At 22.2% G+C, this 22,225-nt stretch overlaps 1 protein-coding gene across 1 annotated transcript; it reads right to left on the bottom strand.

Moving 5' to 3' along the window:
* Positions 1-5,435: 5,435 nt before the first annotated feature.
* LOC129609204 (alpha- and gamma-adaptin-binding protein p34) lies at positions 5,436-7,867 on the bottom strand. The gene is made up of 4 exons (XM_055521129.1): positions 7,673-7,867; positions 7,335-7,540; positions 6,998-7,268; positions 5,436-5,862 (listed from the first exon to the last, which is right to left on the bottom strand). Exons 1-4 carry the CDS (start codon positions 7,746-7,748, stop codon positions 5,621-5,623), a joined length of 795 nt encoding a protein of 264 aa, XP_055377104.1. The 5' UTR covers positions 7,749-7,867; the 3' UTR covers positions 5,436-5,620.
* Positions 7,868-22,225: the final 14,358 nt, after the last annotated feature.

Raw genomic sequence — 22,225 nt, 5'->3', positions numbered from 1 at the left:
GCCTATATTCACATTTGATAAAATTTATTAAACGTTATCTATATTTGTAGTAATAAAAAATCATATTGTACTATTATACAAATACATAACTGACCTTATGTATAAACATATACATAGTTGTAAAACCACGTGTTCATATATACATATTCATTATTTCTTTATTTACAACACCAATACATTCATGCAACAAAAGATAATTGATTTACAATTGTAATTGATATTATTGTAGTCAAAAGGAATACAAAAGGAAATTATCATTTAAATACAAGAACAAGAAAACAAAAAAAAATCAAAATAAAACAAAAAATTCGCGAATCCTTAAAATATATTTTTGTGTTTATATAAGAATTGTAAATTTTTATTGGTTTTTCTATTTTAGTTTTATTGTTTTTTTTTTAAATATTTTGTGTATGTACGGAAAATGATCTTTGAAATAACTATGAATTTTCTTACAGTGCAGTTACAATTCAGATTTCATAGAGTTAAGAAGATAAAAATTTCAAAATTTATTTTAATATTAATAAAATTTAATAATAATTTTTTATTTTCAAAATAATATTTTAATTAAAAATATAGTTTGATAGAATTAATGGTGAAATTAATTCTAACTAAACTTCATAAAAATTGGCAGAAATTAATTTGAATTTTTTAACAAATTGGGAGAGAAAATTTGTAATGTTTCATTAAAATTTAATAATTTTTAAAATAAATTCAGAAAATAATTGGAATTTTATTTGTAAAATTTAATTGTAATAACAAAAAATTTTTAATAATTTGAAAAGTGTTGCTCTCTTCTCTTAGTTTTGTATTTAATTTTAAGTTTAAATTTTAATTTTCTTGTGAACATTTTATAAATTTTTCAACATGATTTTATTGAAGTGCTTATTATAAAATAGATTTATTCAAATTATTTATTATTTATTTATATATTATAATTTCAAAATTGTCTAAATTGGGTTTTAGTTTTATTGATATATTTTGCAGAAATGCGGCCACTTTATTTCGATGCACGAGCAAATTATGGGCACAAATTTCAACAACACAAAATTTATACTTCAAATTAATTGTGGAAATAAAATCAGAACTTCAAATTAATTTTTTAAATTGAGCTTGAAAATTTTTTTTAATAATTTAAATTAGTAATTAAAAACTTTTAATTTTTTTTTTTCAATTCCACTACAATTGATTTCATTATTGTATATCAGATTCAATTCCACAGAGTGTCGATTAGGGTATCATAACTTCTGAATGGCAATTCAATGGAACACGTACCAAGATTGATATGTTTCAAATTTTCTATGTTGCATGAGAAAGTTTTAACTATTTATTCATGTTTGTTACTTAATTTTGTTGTACACTGAAATGTATTGAAAAAAATTAATTCGTACTCATATTCTTTCATTCCAAAACTATCGAAATTACGTCAAATTTTTAACTCAATTTAATTTCGAAAAAAAAAGGGATTAGAAACAAAATCAAAAAGAAAATAATGATAGACCTTACTTCCAAAAAAAAAAATTTGGGAATTTTTAAAAAACTTAAATAAAGTTGAATTGACTTTAATTGGTAATTGGGTCTGAAATATTATAGCTTAATAGTTAATTAGAAGAAGGAAGTAATTTTTTTGGGAATATTGTCGAAATTAAAATTTGATTTTATTTCCATATATCGCCATAAAGTCAGTTTTTGGACTCTACTTCAAATTGTTTTTTGTATCGTCTTTTTTGAATAAATTTGACTTTGTTTCAGTGAACCTATTTAGGACAAAAGATGAATAATTAGATTTATAAATAAATTAAAATGTTTTCGTTTAACAATTTTAAGGATATTTATAAAATTTTTGGTTGAAATACTTGGGACGTTTAAAAGTCAATTTTAACCCTTAATTGAACATTGCGGTATTACCGAATAGGCGGATTAATTTATTTTCGATGAAATAGCTTTGGAAAGGAAATTATTGTTAGGATTTTTGAATAATATTTAAAATTCTTAACAATTTAAACAATTTATTTTGTTTCTTTTTCGTTGCGTTTGTGAGTTGATCTTGAAAGATCTTTATAATGGTATCTTAATCTATCTATGAATTAATTGCCATATGTTGGTTGCATAGTTTAAAAGTTGAAATAATAATTTCTAATAATTTTAAAATACAATCGATGTAAGTATGAAACCAATGCTATAAGAAAGTCATTAAGTGTAATTTCAAATGATCAATAAATGATTGGTGTTGTACGAGACACTTATCTTTTATGCATTTTCAAATATGTATACACGTTCTTCCTTTCGTAAAGGCTTACTTATATTTTCAAATTAAATGAAACAGATAATCTGCAGGAATTTAATACTTAAATATCAAGCAAAAACAAATTATAGCAATAATTTAAGGATGAAAGCTATAATTTAATTAAATTCTCCCAAGGGTTTATATAGAAAATATGCCACACATTTTCTCATGTAAACCGGCATATAAAATAATTATCAAAAAAATCTATACTTAATTTTATATATTTATTAATATTTTATCATTTCAGAGTTTGGTTAAAGAACGAGTTGCAGTACAATAAAAAATTACATATACAATTTTGATTGTTGCTCAGAAAGCCCTTTTTTTATACAAGTTGGCTTTCGAGCAGTAATTAAAGTCAGATATGTGATTACTACATCATAATATGTGAACATAGTAATTGGTAACGCATGTAGAAACTGAATCCTGAAGTTTAAATTATATCAAACGAAACCGCATCACTAATTCATATACATAGTGTACTATTTGTAAATTTTGAATTTTGAAGTTTAAAAAAAATGTGAATTTCGAGAGTAAGTATAAAACTTTTGTTCAGGAATGAGTGTCCAATCTCAATGGTTTCCGAAAAATTTATACTAGTTCAAGTCTTTTTGATTACAATTTCCGTTCCAAAGAATTACTTTTTGAGTATTTCGTGTATTTTCGAAAGCACAAACATTGGAACCTTAGAAAAATTACAATTTTCCATGTTTTATCTTTTATCTTATCTCGTCAAATTTGTATGAATTTTTTAGAAACTTTCTTTTTTATAGAATTTTGCGCAGTTTCTTAAGCATTAATTGAAGTCATTGAACTTAAAACACTGAAGTTAAAAATTACTTTGTTGTACAGGAGATATAGTAAGATGAGCAGTATAGCCCTTTCAAAAACTCTATTAGCTATTTCAAAAGCTGTTTGTTTAAAGTTTCTATAATTTTTGGGGCGGAAGTTATAAGCAAAAAACTAAGGTATATCAACATATTCTGAAATTTTCTTCTTTTCACTCTGGAACAAAAGTTTTATTAATTTTCGATCCTTTAACTAATAGTATATATCCTATATATATATACAGGAAGAAAATGGTAAGCTCTGTTGTAAGTATTTAATTAAAATTGTTTTAATTATATTGAAACATTCAGGTATACGAAATTTTGAACAAGATTTATACAAAATTCGAATAAAATTTATATATTTTACGATAGCTCATATAACTTAAATAATTAGCATTATTCAATTGATAATCATAATGTATTTAAGGGTCAAGTCAAAAGTAAAACTTCCAAAATTTGTAAGGTAGCAATAAAATTTTTACACTTATAGGAGAAAAAGCAGATACACGCTACATAATATAAAAAAAACATTCATATATAGAGCTCTCTGAGACATTTTCAACGGCTTCCCAGCTGACTAGCTTCTGTCCTAGCTTCTGAAAGAGCTCTTATTACATTTTATATTATTGACCCATTTATTTATGATATGTGTTTTTGCTAATTAAATTTGTTTTTAAAAATTTGGGTATTTCAATATAATTTTGGTTTTACCAGCACTTTTATCGGAATCTCTTACATTTAACAGTCTAATCTTGTTTAACTAGTTTTTTTAGCTCATTTTTTATTCACTTTCAAATCAGAATTCTCTGTTTTTTTATAATGGATATTTCATTTCTCCAATAAGATTACTTACTCAGTTTTTCAATTAGATTTTTACATTTTTTCTCAAATTATCGACTTAATAACTTAAGACCTTCAGAAATTTAGTGAATAAATTTTGTATAAATTTTAACCAAAAACCAGATACGGAACCAATACGGAATAATTCTTCTCATTCGAAAATTACATTATAAAATTAATATGTGATAGTTACTCACTTTCTTCTCACTTGGAGAAAAATAGCCAGATAGATGATCAGAGCCTAAATACCCTAATAAGAAGTGAAATTCCAGTGCAAATCCATTGACATGAATATAATACTTAAGTTATTGAGAAAAATAAAATATAATTAATAAATAATAAAATATAAATTATTTTATATAAAATTTTAGCTATTAATTTCTTATACTTTTAATTGGGGTTTAATTTAGAATTGAATAACAAGTTGTTTCTTATTTAACTAGTATTTTATTAACCTTACTTGAATTGTTTTATTTGAGTGTATATGAGTAGAACAGATCTTTGAAGCTACATATTTGTTAATAAAATAATTAGTTCATTCAATGATTGTACTAACATAATTTAAAATTGTTTTGAATTTTTGAAGATGCTTAGATAGTAACTCTTCTAACACTACAAACACCATGCTGAGGCCTTATTGCACTCGGAAATGGAAAATAATACATGTGTTTTTGATCAGGTAGCTTGTTTACAGTCAGATAGCTTGTTTTAATTAATCCTGGAAATCTTAAAGTCTAAAAACTATTAAAGCTATTAAATTAATAATTAAATAATATTTGATTTATTTACATATTACAAAACTTCACAATATTTAGCATAATATGCAGATTGATATTCAGCTTACAAATTAGACATCCATAAATTAGATAAATATTTGACATGTTAACAGGTTTATTATGTTTTGCGAAATCTCTTGATCTGGTGAATTCGCTAAAATACTTGGTGTTATTTTTTTTACAAAGCAATTTTTTTACAAAGTCCAATATTGATAGTGCTTTATTACCCGGCAAGCTATTATAACAAAATTCTTTACATTTCTGAGATTTTTACTTAATTAATCGCAGGTTATTGAGAATTCACCTAGTTTTTTAACCAATAATGTAATCCTAGAAATGATAATTTTCAAGTATGAATTATAAAAAACGAAATATGCATTCCTATATCCCGTAATGTGTAAAACCTCCAGTTCGTATGTATTTAAAAAAAAAATTAAATACAAAAAGATTATACATAGCTCAAACTTTTTATACAATATTGCTACTATGTGCCGGTAAAGTGTGCTTGTTCCTTAACAAAATATTGTGGAAATAATCTTTTGAATATATAAAATTACATTAATAAAGTATTTTCAATCAAAGATTGCAAGATAAGTTATTAAAATAGTTAAAAACATTGTAACAAAATACAATAAAATTTTACCAAAATAATTAACAAAAAATATAAAAATATTTTACTTTTATAATTAATTTTATTTATTTCAATATAATTATGAAACATCTAATAATTATAGTTTTTTTTTAACAATTATTTTCGAAAACTTTTAAAGGTTTATTCCTAAAATAATATAAATATTTTATTTTGTTTCCAATATTCTTATAAATAATAAAACTTTATGTCTTTTAATTTATTTTCATTGTGTGCTTACTAACATAATGTAAAATTTAATTTATTTTTCGGCATCACTAGAATCATCTTCAAGAAGTTTATCAAATTTACCAGCTATTTGTTCAGCATACAATAGACGTTCATTACGTGATAAACCGGAAGTTGTATCTTTGAACATAAGAACTTCACTTAAAAGTTTTTCAAACATTTCCAATTCATTTTCCATAGTACGATCCGTGGGATTTGTTGGATTCAAAGGACCTGAATTAACACGACTTGCTGCAATACTACTGGTTGCTGAAGCTAAAATTGAAAAATTTTTGTATATTTTTTGTTTTCAGTTTGTTCTTTTTTTGTTTATTTTTTAATTTATAATATAAAGCTGTAACACTTTTGTTTTAATTTTAATAATAATAATAAAAATATGTATCTGTAATTTATTAGTTTATTCCTACATTTTTTTTTAATTAAATAAATTAAAGTGCAAACTTATATTTTGGAACTCAAAATTATTAGATTTATAAATAAAAAATTTGTAATTGTTTAAGACTTATTTAGTTTTTAATTTAGCACAGTTCTGTCGTTCTTAATCAAGCTGAATCATTCCTCTAATATTACAAAATTTCTGTTGGAAGGTGTCTGACAGAAATTAAAATATAACTCAGGTTCAAATTAACAAAATGCTTAACTGATTAAAAAAAAAACTGAAAACAAAGTCCATATTCTTTCAATAAATTTCATGAATGACGAGGATGAGGATACAATTAATGTATTAAATTAGTTATATAATAATATTAAGTTTTCAGAATTTTAAAGATTGATTTTAAAAAATGTAACTCACATTCATTTGTGGATTTATATTATTGAATATTCTTGCATACTTTCAGGAGGTGGTGGATTCTGTATTATGTTTTTTTCGTTAAGTATACCTGTACATAGATAGGAACATAATCTATGGAATTCCGAATTAATATATGTAATTGTGTATTCTTAAAACTGAATTGCCCTACAGCAAGCTATTAATATGTTATGGAAATTTTAACAAAAATTTTGAATTTATGAGATCTTGTCTTGTTAAATAACTTTTTTTTGAATTTTCCAAGTAATTTAAATTACGTGGTAGGTGCCAACTTAATTTTTAATTATAACTTTATCATGATATTTAAGCTTGAAGCTTCTTTGCACCGAAAATACATTAATTATTTGTTCGAAACATATGTACATATAATCAATTGTTTTAAAGCCGCTCCGAAATGATTTACTTTTTTAAGATATTTTCTTATTTGTTCAACTTTCATATGTACATTATATGCATATATATAGTAAATTATATGAGATGCGTTTTTCAAAATATTCAGAAATAATTTAGTTCTCATTTATGAATCAGATCATCAATATTTCAAGAACTCCTGAAAACTTTGTGATATTCAAAACTAACCTCCTGTCATACTGACATTTGACCATATAACATTTCTTAAAACTTGATGAAGTTCATCATATCCACAAGGATTTAAATGATTATCCTCATTCTCTTCATTTGTGCGAGCTAATTCAATAACATCCAATGCTGTACATTTCTCTCGTACTTCTTTGTATGTTAATCCTTCTGCAATATTGTCATACAATAAATCACATAGTAAAATACCAAGTTCAATTCCATTTGACTCAAGAAAATCAGCATATGTTTGTATTTTTGTTGAAAAAGTTCTCTAAAATTTTTGTATGTAACATATTAAAAAAATTTTTTAATAAATCTCGTAGTATACATGACTTACAACTTTAGGATCAAAATATATTAAAATTCCTTCGATTTGAGGCAGAATGTCTGAAGGTAACAAAACTAAATCATCGTCGAATGGCATAAGCAGTATTTGTGTTTCATAATATTTATTTTTAATACCATGACTATATCCTTTAAGCGGTGATCCAGATTTGTTTTCAACTTCTGAAACATTTTCATTTTCATCTGATTTACGTATTTCTGCAAATGATAAAATATTTAGTAAATAATACTAGGAATATATTTCTAAATTTCTGTACATAGATACCTAGGTAACTATGCACCTACTACATATTTGTTTCTTTAAAAAAAAAAATCAATTGTTACACATACTGTTAATTATGCTAATAGGTGTTGTTTTTGTTGTTTCAGAAATTACAAGAACAATTGGTTTATGCGTAGCTTCCATATTTTTATAATTTACTTTGAAATTTTAAAATTTAACAAAATTTGTTGAATTTAATTTTTAAAAATTTTCCTTATTCCTTTTTTTTTAATTCAAAAGTGATAAAAAAATTTTATAAACAAATAATTATCAAATTTGAATTGTCAAAATTAAATTCCACATCATATGTTTTAGTGGAACTTAATTCGCTTGTTGCTTTTAAGTTGACACTTAAATGGCATGTTTTAGGAAATTAAAATTATTGACACATACTATAATGACAACAAATTATTGACACAATCAAATGGTGAATTTTTCAAATAATAAAAGTTAATGGGATAAAGATTGGAATAGACAAAATTAGATGAGAAAATTAATGTAGAGTCGCAATTATGATATCATATGATATTTTACATTTAAAATATAAATAATAAAGATAAAAATATAATTTTAACTTTTTTAAGATAGTCACAAAAACATTTTTAACTTTTATTCTCTAAGTTCAATAAAATAATGTTGACATGGAAGTTGTAACCTTACCATTGAGTTCATGTAGTTGTAAAAGCCGATAAATACATCAAAAGTTTATTTTCATTTTATTAATTTCACTTTTGTTAACTTAGTTTAGTAAATTTTGATATTTTTGTATTTGTTTTAAAATTATAATATTTTTGTTAAATTTTATTAAATTCTGTCATTTTAATTTAATTATACGCCTGGTTACTGAAATAAAATTCTTAGGTTAAACTTCCTGATTGCAAAAAGTATCAAAAATTTGCTCGTAGTCCGCTTTTACTTAACTGTTCAACATTGTTGAGTTTTTAATGACGTTGTCACTTTTAAAAAAAAATTCCTTTTCGTTATTTGAATTTTTCTTTTTTAATGAGCTTTGTATTTTTTTTATTGGCGAATATATAATAGGAATATTTAGTTATTATAACAAGTTATTCGATCTAATGAATTTTAAATAAAGATAAATATAATCAACAATTCAAAGGAGAATTTACTAGCGAAAATCAAATGGAATTCAAAACGAAAATTATTATTCTAAGGAAATTTTATTTTCTTCCAAAGAAATCAAAGTTTGGACTAAAAATATTTCAATTATTGTGGAGTGACCTATATAATGCAGAAGTTCAAGCGATTTGTGGAACGCTGTTTTTTTAATATGTATTTTAACTATGCTAGAAAAAGTTAAATAAGAGCAGATACCTACCTACATTGTATAAAAAACAAAATCATAAAAGGCAATATTTTAGACTTTATTCAGTTCCAAAAGATATATCTAAAAAAACATATACATTTTAAGCAGCGTCTGTGTTGAATTGGAACTGAAAAAGGAACCAATAGTTAAAGGTTTCATTCAGAAAAGTTGAAAGCCGAGATATGAATCTGAGAAGAGTATAGTGATGGTTTTCATTGTTAAAATATTTACTATTTAACAAAATCAACTTCAAAAATGGCTTGATGATGCAGGTATATTAGCATTGTGGAAACATGTAAGTAATATACAAATTTTTAGTTTATGTATGTAGATTATGTATGTAGGTAATGTGTCTACCTATATAAATTCATTGTTAATGCCATTATATAATATTATACACTGTCATTTTCGCTGTTACTCTACCAATTTAATTTTTATTCTATCATTTTCATATTTAATTATTTTTGAAAGGTAAACGTCTGTAATTCAGTCCTATGGATATGATTCGATCCTATTGCGTTTATTTTATAATAACTTCTTATAAAGTTTACATAAAGGTACAAATCAAAACAAAATATATTTTAAAATATGTAGGTACCTATATAATTTACAATTAAGTTGATTTTCAAGTTTAGTGCCATAATGATTTTAATTTAATTTTTAGTTTTTGTGGGATTTAAACGGTTCGATTTTACCAAACAATGTTGCACTTTCATCTAAAATTTAAAAACAAAAATATTTTTCATAATTTTTCATATTTAAGTTTAGGTTTTTAGGTTTTCATAGTTAAGGTTTTAAAACATATGAAGATTTAGATCTATTTTTTCTAATTTTATACATTTTTCGTCAATTTTTTAGGACAACATTAGGAACATTGGCATTGAAACGTGTTATTTAAATTATTTTAATGTTATTTTTTTGAGCGATTAGTTTTATATAGGGAATTTGTTAGAATCAAATTGCTAGAAAATAGTTAAAACCGATCGAAACCAAAATAAAGGAAAAAGTTCAAACTTTTCAAATATATATTACATTATTCGGTTTAATCCTTAAAACATTAAAGATATTGTGCATTTTATGTTACAAATGTAAAAAATAAGTCCGAATTATAGCGGTTTACCTTTTTAGATTCATGTAAAGGTAAATTGAAACATTTACAAATTTAAAAAAAAAATTGAAACAAGAAAACATAACCTTAAAATAACGGTAAATCTACTTTGAAAGCACCATCTCTTATTAGATATCCACATTAAAAATTTAATATGATTTTTCCTTTCTAAATTTTGAAATATGCGCAGCACATAGAATTTCCTATCAAAAGCAAAAAAAAACCATATAATTTTTTTTTTTTGTTTTATACATTGATATCCTTAAGGAAATCCTTTTTGAAGAAGGTAAAAACCTAAATTTGTATATCTATAATATGTGAGAATAACAAAAAATCACCAAAGACTATAAAAGAAAAACTAAAAAAAAAAAAAACAAAAAAAAAATTGAAACATTTTTTTTGCTTATTTTTTTTTCTATTTTATACGAAAAAAAATTAAGTGTCAGTCGGTCATGGTAAGGTAATAAAATCAGGAAAAAAAAAACATATAAAATTTAATGAAAAAAGTTTTTTCATTAAACCGCTGTAAAATAAAGCAAAAAATTAAAAAAAAATTATGTTTTTATTTTACTTTTTATTTTCTCTAATAATTTCTATTTAATAAAAAATAAAAGCCCAACAAATTACTAAAATCAACGCCAAACAAAATTTCTTTTCTTACAAAAAGAAGCAAGGAAAAAAAAGTAACATCATACAATATAAAATTATTTAAGGAATAAAAATATGAAGTGATAAAAAATATTTGTAACAATATAAAATAAATATTAAACGATAAAAAGTAAAATAGAATAAAAAGAAAAAAAAATCTAGAAAATTATACATAATTAAAAATATATTAAATAAACATTTTCTGATAAATTAAATCACATTACCAATAAAAAAGAAAAGAAAAAAAAACATGAAAATAAAAAATAGTAGAAAAAACAACAAAAGCAACACACACTGACAAAAAAAAAGCAAAATTTAAATGAATAATACAAGAAAATCAGAAAAACAAAAAATATAAATACAACAAAAAAAAAAAAATAAAAACAGAAAATGAAAGAAAAATGAAGAATTTTGCAAAAATCTCGAAAGGATTTCGATTTCAGAAGAAAATTTCGTGGTATAAGGACTAAATAGAATATTAAACAAAATAACAAAAAAAAAAAAAAACGCAAAATAAATAAACAAGCATAAAAATAGTAAAAAAAAAAATCAAGTGAAATTTTAAAATTTTTATAGTAAAAAATTGGAAAATAATTAGAAAAAAAAAGTTAAAAAAAAAGTATACCAAATTAAATTTAAAATTTTTATTTTGTTTTCCTTATTTGTTTTTTCTTTTTTCGTTTCATTCGAGTTTCAATAATTTCAAATTTTTTAATTAAGTAATAAAATACAAATAGAAAATTATAACAAATTAATTGTTATAATTTGTGTATATTTATACACATACTTATACAAACCCATATACATATATATAAACGAAATGTCTTTAATTAAGGTAATTTTTTGTGTTTTTATATTCTACTAAATTTATAATTAATATTAAATAATTAAAAAGAGAAAATACACAATATTTTGTGAGCTTTATTTTTTTTTAACTTAAAAAAAAAAACAAAATATAATATTTTTTTCACTCTTCTCTCTCATTTACTCTCTGTTGTCGTTTTTGTTTTTTTTGAGCCCTCCACTCTTTTTCACTTTTTCTCTTAATCCTTCTTATTTCTTAAATCTCTCTCTCTCTCTCTCTATCTCTCTTTCTCACACAACACAACACAACTCAACTCTTTCTCTCCAGTCTCCCTTAAAAAGTTTTTTTTTTCTGTTTTGTTTTTGTATTACTTATAAATTTGTTAAATAATTAATTTTTTGGAGTTTTTATTGTAAATCAATTTTTTTAAGCAAATTGTTGTATATACCTATATATTTTTATTATTTTAAATTTTGCTATACTAAATGAAAATAAATAATTTAATTAGATTATAAGATTTATTGTTTAAAATAATAGTCGTAAGTACTTGTTGTTAATAATTTACAAATTATTATTTTACAGAACATAAAATAAAAAAAATATTTTCTTAAATATTATTAAACCTATTTTTTATTATTTAAAATAATATTATGTGGGTAACATACATATATTATATTATACATATTACGTTATATAAATACGGTATGATATGTATTTATATATATGATATTATGATATCAATTCTGATTTCATCTCATGTTACTATTTTGTACGTGCATACATTAATAATTTGTAATTTTAGATGTAGGGTGCATATACATAAATTCTATTATATTATACTACATATTCTGTATACATATATATATAATAATATGCAAAAAATAAAAAAAAAAGAAATAATAAAATAAACAAATTTGTATACGGTCATATTATAAATTATGCAATTTTTTTTTTTTTTTAAAGTGATATAATATTATATTGCGTAAAAACATACATATATACTTACATACTATAAATATAGATTTATTTTACTAAAAATTTCATGCCTAAAAATTACGTTTTATATTATGAGCATTTTATATATGTATAAATTGTATATGTATAACATAACTATATTATAGGAAACTATATCAAAAGAAAGTAGTCCACAATAATACTATAGGTATAAAATGATATTTAGCTCGTATCATACTATAAATTTTATATATAAAATCAATTATGTACTATTTAAGTATATATACAATATATCATTTAATATGGTAGTAAATTTGTAGTGAGTGTGTATACTACTATAATGATTGTATATTATAATGTAGAGTAAGTATAGATTTTTGTAGTTTCATTTCGGATATTTTATTATTAATTATTATTTCTGTTTTTTTTTGTATAACAATATGTTTTTTAGAAAAAGAAGATGGAATAAAATAACAACATAAGAATAAAAAATATTTGAGTGCATAAAAATAAAAAAAGAGGAATCGCAAAAGGATATCCTTCCAAAAAAAAGAGAACAGCAAAAAAATCGCAGATATAAAATAAAAATATATATCTATATACTTAAAATATATTAGAATATAAAATTTATTTTGAAAATCTATACTTACCTATATAATACATTTGTGAATTTATCTATAGTTATAAATACATAATTATATTTTTTTTAAGTTTATCAAATTTAATATTAATATTATAATTGAAAGGGATCAATATCTTATAAATTTATAACAAAAAAAAAAAAATATAATGAACCTAAATATTTACGTATATAAAAGAATATGTATTTTGCATAATAAATATTGTTGTGTATACTTACCTACATCTATGTATATGTATATGATATTCGTATATATATTATGAAATGATTAATATGCTTCATACATAATGTGTATCAGGACACAAAATATACTCATTTATATGTTATGTCTGTAACCTATGTACTACGTACCTTGTCCTATACTACAAAAAATTGTGTTGAATCTTCTACTTTAGCTTAAACTTTTGTATAATGTATACATAATAACTTGATGTAAACACAAATATACGTGTGTAAAATGTTCATATTTATACAATATATAGGTTATAAATTATATAAAGGTATTCGCATATTATTTATGAATTCTCTTGCTTTCATACTTGTATAATAAAATGTTTTAGTATTTCGAGACGTAAGTTTTCAAGATGAATTTAAATTATTGTTATTTTTTTTTTTTTCTTAAATTGAATTAATACAAAATGTATACATTCTTATATATTATACTTATTATATGCATACATATTATTTTATATACGGTAAAAATAAAATATAAAATTTATTATTTATGACATTTAAACATTTTTAAATGCATTTTTAATTAACTTTTTTTTTTCTTTCTTAAATAACCAAGGTGCATTTATTATATATATATACAAATATTGAAACGTAATTTTTATTCTCTTAACAGTTCTGTATAGAAAATAAAATATTAATGAATAATTATAATTATGTATGCATATGGTTGTTTCGAAAAAAAAAAAATATAATTCTTATGGTGCAAGTTTTGTGGTTAATTTTGTACACTTTTCTCTAAAGGGAAATCTCAAGTATATAGTATAGGTATCAGTTTATTGTAATAAGTTCTTTATGGAAGATTATATTAAAAAACAAATTTTGTTATTTTTGTATTTGAAACTGCTTATACACATACGAGTTTTGTTTTTAAATTTTATAACATTTTATTCCAATACCAAATTACCAATAACAATATTACCAAGTACTTTTAACATAAGTAATATGTAGTTCTATTACGATGGTAATTCATTTTCTATAGCTAAAACATTTCTCAATTTTTATTATGGTCCAAATAACCTACATATACTGTAAATATTGAGTGAAAAAATATTTAATAATGGTGTAAATTCAATTTATAACAATATTAAATTAATATTATAAAGATGTTCTTATTAATTTTATATTCAGAAGAGAAAAGCAGAACTCAATAAAATCAAAATTTTTAAAAATTAAATTATAATAAATTAGAAATATTTAAGGAAATTTCTCAAAATTAATTCTGTTATTTTAATATATTGAATTGTAAATTAAGTGGCTGAGTAAAGGAATGCGATATCCTCAAAACTTTCGAGATATACAAATTTTCTAAAGTAAATAGTCTTGTGTTTATATGAACAGAATTTTCCAATCAATAATTTTTTTTTCCAAAATTACTCGAACTCCCCTTCCAAGTTAAACATTGCCATAAAACTGTTTAAAATAAATATCTCTCATTAAAATAAATATCTCCCACTAAACTGTTTTTTAATTTTACTTTCATAATTCATTTTAAGTTTGATTCTATGTTACTATATTGTTAAATACAAAATAAAGTCAATTTGATATTTTTGCGATAATCAATAATTTTCATCACATATATATATTTACGTAATATTTTAGATATTTTCTTTCACAATTTCTTCCTCCTATTATATTACAATATTTCCTTAAATAGAATATTTGGTCTGTATTAATTAAAAAAAAAAAGGATCTTTACTTAGAATGTTATAAATTCTATTTCCAAAAAGATTATATAATCAACTATTTGGTTTAATATATTCTATATTGGTATGATATAATATTCTAATTTAAATTTATAGAAATAATAAAAATTTTTGACTTGACAAAAGATTAATTAATTTATTCAAATTTTATGTACATACATATATATATATATATATATATACGTTAACCTTCTAGTGGTGGAAGATTAATTATTGAAAAATTTTTTATTAAATATTAAATTTAGAGAAACTTAATGAAAATTCATATCGACCTCTTTAATAGGGTCAAGTGTTATGAATTATATGTTTGTTTTTGTTTTCACACCCCCATATGAAGCTGAAATAAGCAAAGGCATATGAATATTTGATCTAGGAAGAGTTTTTTTTTAATCAAGTCGAATATTTAGTATTGATATTAATCTCAATTCCTTATTATGAAAATTTTATTTTAATATTATAAGAATTTGAAAAAGTATGATAAATTAATAATAATATTTTTGAATAAATATGAATACGAACCAATAATTAATTAAATGACTCATTTCCCTTAAACAATTTAAATTGTATTTTTGAAAATGTGCTAAAAGTATGTTTATGTCCAATGTTTTTCATGACCTTAGTATGTTTACTAGAGAGTACTTATAACAAAAAGTGAAAGTAAAATATGACATTCTCTTTTCAAATTCATGTTATAATATTTGAAAAAGAACTTGAAAACTTTTGAATATTTTAGAAAATTTTAAGAAATTTTGATGCTAAATCAGATTTTTCTTATTAAAATAAGAGAAATTCATATAAAAACATGTTCTTTTTTATGACCTTAAGATTTTTATAATGTATATTTGTCATTGTATTGTTATCCTTAAGTATAATTATTATTATTATTATTATCGTTTGTTGTTGACGTAGAAATATTATGAAAAACAAAAAAAAAAAAAATATGAAAAGAAAAAAGCAAACACACATGTCTGCAACACAATCTTATTGTACGTGCATCTTATTGTAAAAAAATAAACTATATTTAGTACAAAATATTTATTTATAAAAATATTTTAAGCCTAAGAATTGTTTTAAAAATACAATATTGAAACAATTAAAAGGAATAAAAAAAAAAAACAATATGAGTAGAAAAAAACAAGAATTTTTTTTTTTAGAAAAACGTACGAACAATTTGAATGGTATGTCAAGTTTCTTTTTCCGGTTATAAATGAGGAATTTAATAAGAAGCTTTTAGAATCTAGGTAATTGTTACCGAGATATTTTTAAGTAGTTTTCTGTAGATTTTTTAAAAACATCATCCAAGTTTATTTCGTTAACAAATAATTTAAATCTATATGTTTCTAATTGATAGAGTTGTTATAAAAAAAATTAGCGTAATTTTGTTTTAAAATTCTCTTTGTTGTAAAAAGTGCTATATTTAACCCGGTTCCAAAGGAATATCTTATAGTTTAAGAACTGTTTTTCATCTCTATTTTAGAAATCTCGATATTTCAGGTACTCTATTTGAATCTTGTATTCCATTTACGTAAAATTAATAAAATAGCAAAATTTTGATATAAGAAATTTTTTAAAATTTAATAATCTGCAATACGTAAATTTATAATTTTATATAATATTAGAATTTTTGCAGTAGAAATATTTTCATTGGATTACAATTGCAATAATAAGTATTTATAAAATATTAGTTCAGGATAAAATCTAAGATTTGATTAAGTCAATAAATTTCTAGATGAAAGTTTTCATATACTCTTATTTCCTACTTTAGCATTATAAAGAACTCAAAAGATTTCGGAATATCGAAAAAATTATAGAAATATTGTCATGAAGCCAAAGTACCTCTTTAGATGATTGTTTACATTTTTGAAGTGATTTTTTAATGGCATTACAATTGGAATATACCAGAGATTTTTATAAACACAATACCTTAAAAATAATAGTGTGATACATACGCAATATATTTTCAACAATTGTAAAAAAACTATTTCGAAACTACTGCGAGTATTGTGTTCATAAACAAAAAATGTTCTTAACAAAAAAAAATTTATTTATTTTGGGCCAAATAGCGGAAAATTCTATTTCAGGAAAAAAAAAAACATTAAGAAAAACAAAAAACAGAAAACTAAAACAAAAAGAAATTTTGTTATGTTTAAGTACAACAATTAACAAATGAATTCCTAAAAAAAACTGCAAAAGCTAGTAAAAAAAAAGTGCAGCTGATTTAACTGGGCTAGCCATGATAATTAAAATATTTTTGTGATAGTTTAGCAATGTTTATGAACAAACTTGATTAGCAATATTTGTTTATGAAAACAAAAATAGCGCAGTTCTCGCTATATATCGCGATATGACTGAGTTTATGAAAAGGCTTAGCATTTTCATATTAATTATAATACAAATGTATTAGATTTTCATTTTTTATAGTGAAAGTTTTTCACTAAAACTATTGGAGTAAAATAGTTTAGGTTTTTTTACAAATTATTGGTTTCATAGATAAAGTGTGCATTTTTGAATAAGTATTTTTTAGTATATACTACTTTTCTTTACTGTTATATTTATTAATTTGAATTAAGAAAATTCTGGAAAAACTTATGGTAGAAAATTTGGTAGATTTGGTAAATTTGGTAAAGTGTGGTAGAAAATTTTAGAAATTGCTTGGTCTCTAAAATTTAATAGAAAACTTGTTCTATTAAAATTTCATAAATTGTCATGTTTCTCATAATCAGCATTTTAACTTGGATACTTAATTGAAAGATGAATTAAATTTTTATGGTGATTATGTTGATGAGTTTAGATAAAATTTGTATGATATCCTAGAATTGATAAAAAACTCATTTTATCTATTCTCAACTTTGCTTTATTTTTTGTTTTTTTATAAACAAAAAAAACAAAAGAAATATTTTATATTTAAATATTTAATATATATACATATTAAGTATATAAAAATGTTCTATAAAACAAAAAACTAAACAACAAAAAAAAATAAGAGATATTGTGTTCTAAAAGTATAATATGGGCTTGAAATTATCTAAATTGAAGGATTTTCATTATTCTTTTTTTTTCGCTTTTTTTTTTTATATTTACTTTAACGATTATCTGAATAAAAGCTATAAATATCCCATCTTTTGAAATATTTCTTCAAAAAAAAATTTATTTTTGTATGTTTGTACATATGTATGTCATTACAAAAAATGTTTGTTTCTGTATATTAAAAATAAATTTGAATTTTATAGAAAAATCTATTCGATAACGCATATAATTTTATGGTAAATAAAAATACATCGTAATACGTTAATTAAGTATATATGAATGTGTAAATGTTGTCAAAGACTTAATGGTACTGCCGAATTAAGGTCATAGAATGCATTTAGACGGAGAAAAAACACCAAGGAACAATTTTACTTTTTTGGCTTTTCTTCTGGAGCTATGAAGCCCCAAAGTTGGTCTTTCTGAGAACAATCGATTTATCATATTTTTATGTATAATTCGAAAAATATAAAAGGCAAATCCAACTTGGTATACTCATTTTAAAGCTCAAGAAATTCTTCTGTTAGCGATTGTATAATTGACTGATATTAAAGAGTGCAAAAACAAAGATTATTTCGCATGAATTTTAATTTAATCATCTATTTTTAACGAGAAGTAGAAGTTATAAAGGGACTTACTTTTTGTATTGTATCTCATTTTATTTGAAATCTCTTTCAGTTTCAATTTAAATTAGAATTTTTATTTTATGAATTTAATTGGATTCGATACCTAATTTTTCCTTTTAATTTTAAACTTGCCATTTTCCGAAATAAAGTGACTGAATTTTGCTTAAATTCAATTGTTTTTCAAAAAAGTTGAATACCTTATACGAAACACAGGTTGAATTCATGCTGACAGATCTTACTAAAATCTGAAAATGTAGTGCATTTTTGTGACAATACTGCAAATAGCAGATCGATGTCTTGTGAAAAACATTGAAACATCTACTCTCATATTGTCAGGATGAAAATTAATATTGCTAATAATCAGAAACTGACATAACTTAAAAATACATTTGAAAAGTTATAATTATGAAGTGAAGATGGAGGAATCAATGGGCTTTTTCGATAATTCAGTTCTGTACTGAAAGATCTAACTTAGGTTTGTAAAAACTTTTTACGCATACTTACAAACTTCTACAATCTGAATGACATATCTTTGCATGTCTGAAATGTCTAAAATTTTTTTAACAAGCTTTTATTTTGTTGTTTGCAAATTGTCAATTTTATAAAAATAAAAAAAGAAAGATGTCTGAAGAACAAAAAAAATTTCTAAGCAAATATGTTACAGATCAGATAATTGATCTACTTAATGAAAAAATTGAAAAAAGTAATATACGTTTTTATCTGGAAAATAAAAGAAGACGAAAGCATTTGTTACTAACATACATTAAAAAAAAAGAAAAGAACCTTGTACCTAAGGTACCCAATTACTTAGAAACAATCAATTTGATGCCGGATACCATATTTTTTGAACATGTTTTGTAGTAGTTTGTTTCGTCATCAAGTCTGGCTTGTATCAACATTTTTATTTTACATTTATCCCAAAATTTTTAATTTTCTAGCTCTCTATGAAAGAAAAACATAAATTATTAAATGTACAAAACAAAAATTGCATAAATTTACCCCATTAATTCTTCAATATCCGACATTTTTCTATTTTACTAATTTTCACTTTTATTGCAGTATTAAAAAAAAATCTTTAAAATTGCCTAAGAACTTAAAGCTCAATCGTATTTTCGAACGAGCTTTTTTTGCACGAGAACATTATCGAACATGCTACTTTTACAGATTTTGCAGATTCGATTTATCGAACGTGCTTTACATTCAGAACTAAGTTAGAACTGAATTATCGAAAAAGCCCAATGTTATTTAATATTTTAATTATTTTAAATAAATTTTAAAGGCATTATTTAGTTTCAAAAATTTATTGTTATTAATGCAATGCTATCAATTGTTTTTAAAAGTAAATCTGATTCCTTCAGTTTTTTAATTTTTTGCTTTATAGAATAGCACTAGCAGAAATAGAATTAAGTTTTAAGATCTGCCAACATGAACTTATCCTTCTCCTATATTGAAATTGCGTTAGTCATATATATATATATATATAGTAAATAATATAAAAGAACTCAATTTATATAATGTGAAGAACAAAAATATTTTTCTTTAATTAAAATTAAATTTTTTTCATCGAATCATTTAATGTTATAAATACATTTTTTTTTAATTTTTCTAATATTGTACTCGCACGTTTAAAAATTAGCAAAAAAAATTATAATTTTTAATAAGAAAAACATATTCCAGAAGAAACCCTATTAGTTAGGCAAGTGCAACCCGCAAATGTATTTTATAAAGAATTTCAAAACATCATTAAATTCGCCCTTCTGTATAGCTTTAAAATAATTTCCGGTAAAATAATTTTCATCATAAATCAAATCCTTTAAGAATAAAATTTTTAATTTGTTTTCCAACTCTCAATTCTATAAAGAGCTAATGAAATAATTTTATTATTTTTGTTCTTAAAAGGGAAATCACGGAATTTCAAGTTTATATAATATTCTTTCTCCTTACATCTGAAACATTTTGTGCCATTGATAACAATATTAAGTAGTCGTAATATACATACATACTTTTACAATAATTATAATGAAATGTACTTCAACTCCCGGAATATTTATACCTTCCGGCCTAAAGCTTTGTAATGATTAACCGCAGTGATGCTTCTGTGAATTTAACTTTAATGAAAAAAAAAAAAAACAAATTTCAATTAATAAATTATATTTTAAGAAAATTTTAATATTAAAACATTAAATGGAAATTGTAATGATTTTTCTATATAAAAATCTAAATTTTCAACTTAAACAATATTCAAATGAAATATTGTGTATATAAATATGTACATATTTCTATATTAGTACATATACACATACTTATGCCATTAAATTCACGTGAATATCCTGATAAACACCTACAATTTTATAACGTATTATACGATATGTATACGATATGCAAAAAGTGTGGTGTATATGCAAAAAGTGTGTATGTATCGTATATTCGAACAGGTAAAAAATAATTCATTAAGATGACCTTTAATATTAAAAAAAATATATATATATTTTTTGAATTGTGATATTTGAAGAATTTAAAGTTGAAAAATTTTCCCATTTTTTTTACCATAAATAATTTTATATATTTGTTGGGAACCATTTTTACCATTTGAATATTTCTTGGTATTATAATGTATATATTTAAAATTTTATTCTTAAATTATTGTGATGAAAAATTCACTTTAATAATAATTATTTTTATTAATATGAAATTTTATAAATTTCATAATTTATGAGTACATACACTAGATGGAACCAAATATCTATATGCATGGGCTTATATATTAAATGATACTGAAAATCAAGTGACAATTGATTTTAATTTTATATAATATACGAGTATATACATAAATTAAATAACAATTGCTTTAAGTTTAACAACAGATTAGTTATGACCATTATTGTATAATTTTTTTTATTCCCTTAAATGAATTTTTATAAAATTATAATTTAAATTTAATTTTTCAGCATGATTCTTTAATAAATTTTCTTTTGTAATGTGTTATACGTATATAACTGAATGTATTCGTGTATATTCAGCATTTATATACCTACTGTATATGAATACATTGTGTACACGTATTACTTATTTAAGAAAAGAAATGTTTACTGTGCAAGCATCCAAGTATTCTTAGTATGTTTTTAATAAATAAGTAGAATTTTTTTTTTTTGAAATCATTTATAATTTAATATAAATTGTGATATACATATAGATAGATGTGAAGGGGAGGCTGATATGTGCTTTTTTTTTCTTAAGTGCAATTTTTGTTTCACATTATTTACTTTAAAAAAGGCTCCTTTATAAATATGGAAGAGAAAATGTACAGGTATATATGTATGTATACAATTATTTTGCAAAATAACTAGTATGCTATTGTGTACTTGTATATATACATATACCGTATAGCGTTTTTTATGATGACTTCCATAAAGAAAAAACAAAAAACGAAAAATAATACAATAAAAAAATCTTTTGTTTTTCTATACATACATTTTTTTTTTGTTTATTTTTTTTTCTCTCTTATTTTTTCTTCCCCATAAAAAATTTATTTCAAAAAAAAAATTATTTTTTTAT

Source organism: Condylostylus longicornis, unplaced genomic scaffold (genome assembly GCF_029603195.1).
Source record: "Condylostylus longicornis isolate FDR11 unplaced genomic scaffold, ASM2960319v2 ptg000038l, whole genome shotgun sequence".
Lineage (NCBI taxonomy): Eukaryota > Metazoa > Arthropoda > Insecta > Diptera > Dolichopodidae > Condylostylus > Condylostylus longicornis.
Note: the sequence above shows the minus strand (reverse complement) of the source record. Positions and strands in the feature narration are given on the sequence as shown.

Bases quoted from the DNA above. Each gene is read 5' to 3' on its own strand.
- LOC129609204 (XM_055521129.1), bottom strand. From the start codon at position 7,748: ATGGAAGCTACGCATAAACCAATTGTTCTTGTAATTTCTGAAACAACA. The intron at 7,541-7,672 runs GTATGTGTAACA...TATCATTTGCAG, and splicing joins ACCTATTAGCATAATTAACA to AAATACGTAAATCAGATGAA. The intron at 5,863-6,997 runs GTTAGTTTTGAA...TTTCAATTTTAG, and splicing joins AAATGTCAGTATGACAGGAG to CTTCAGCAACCAGTAGTATT.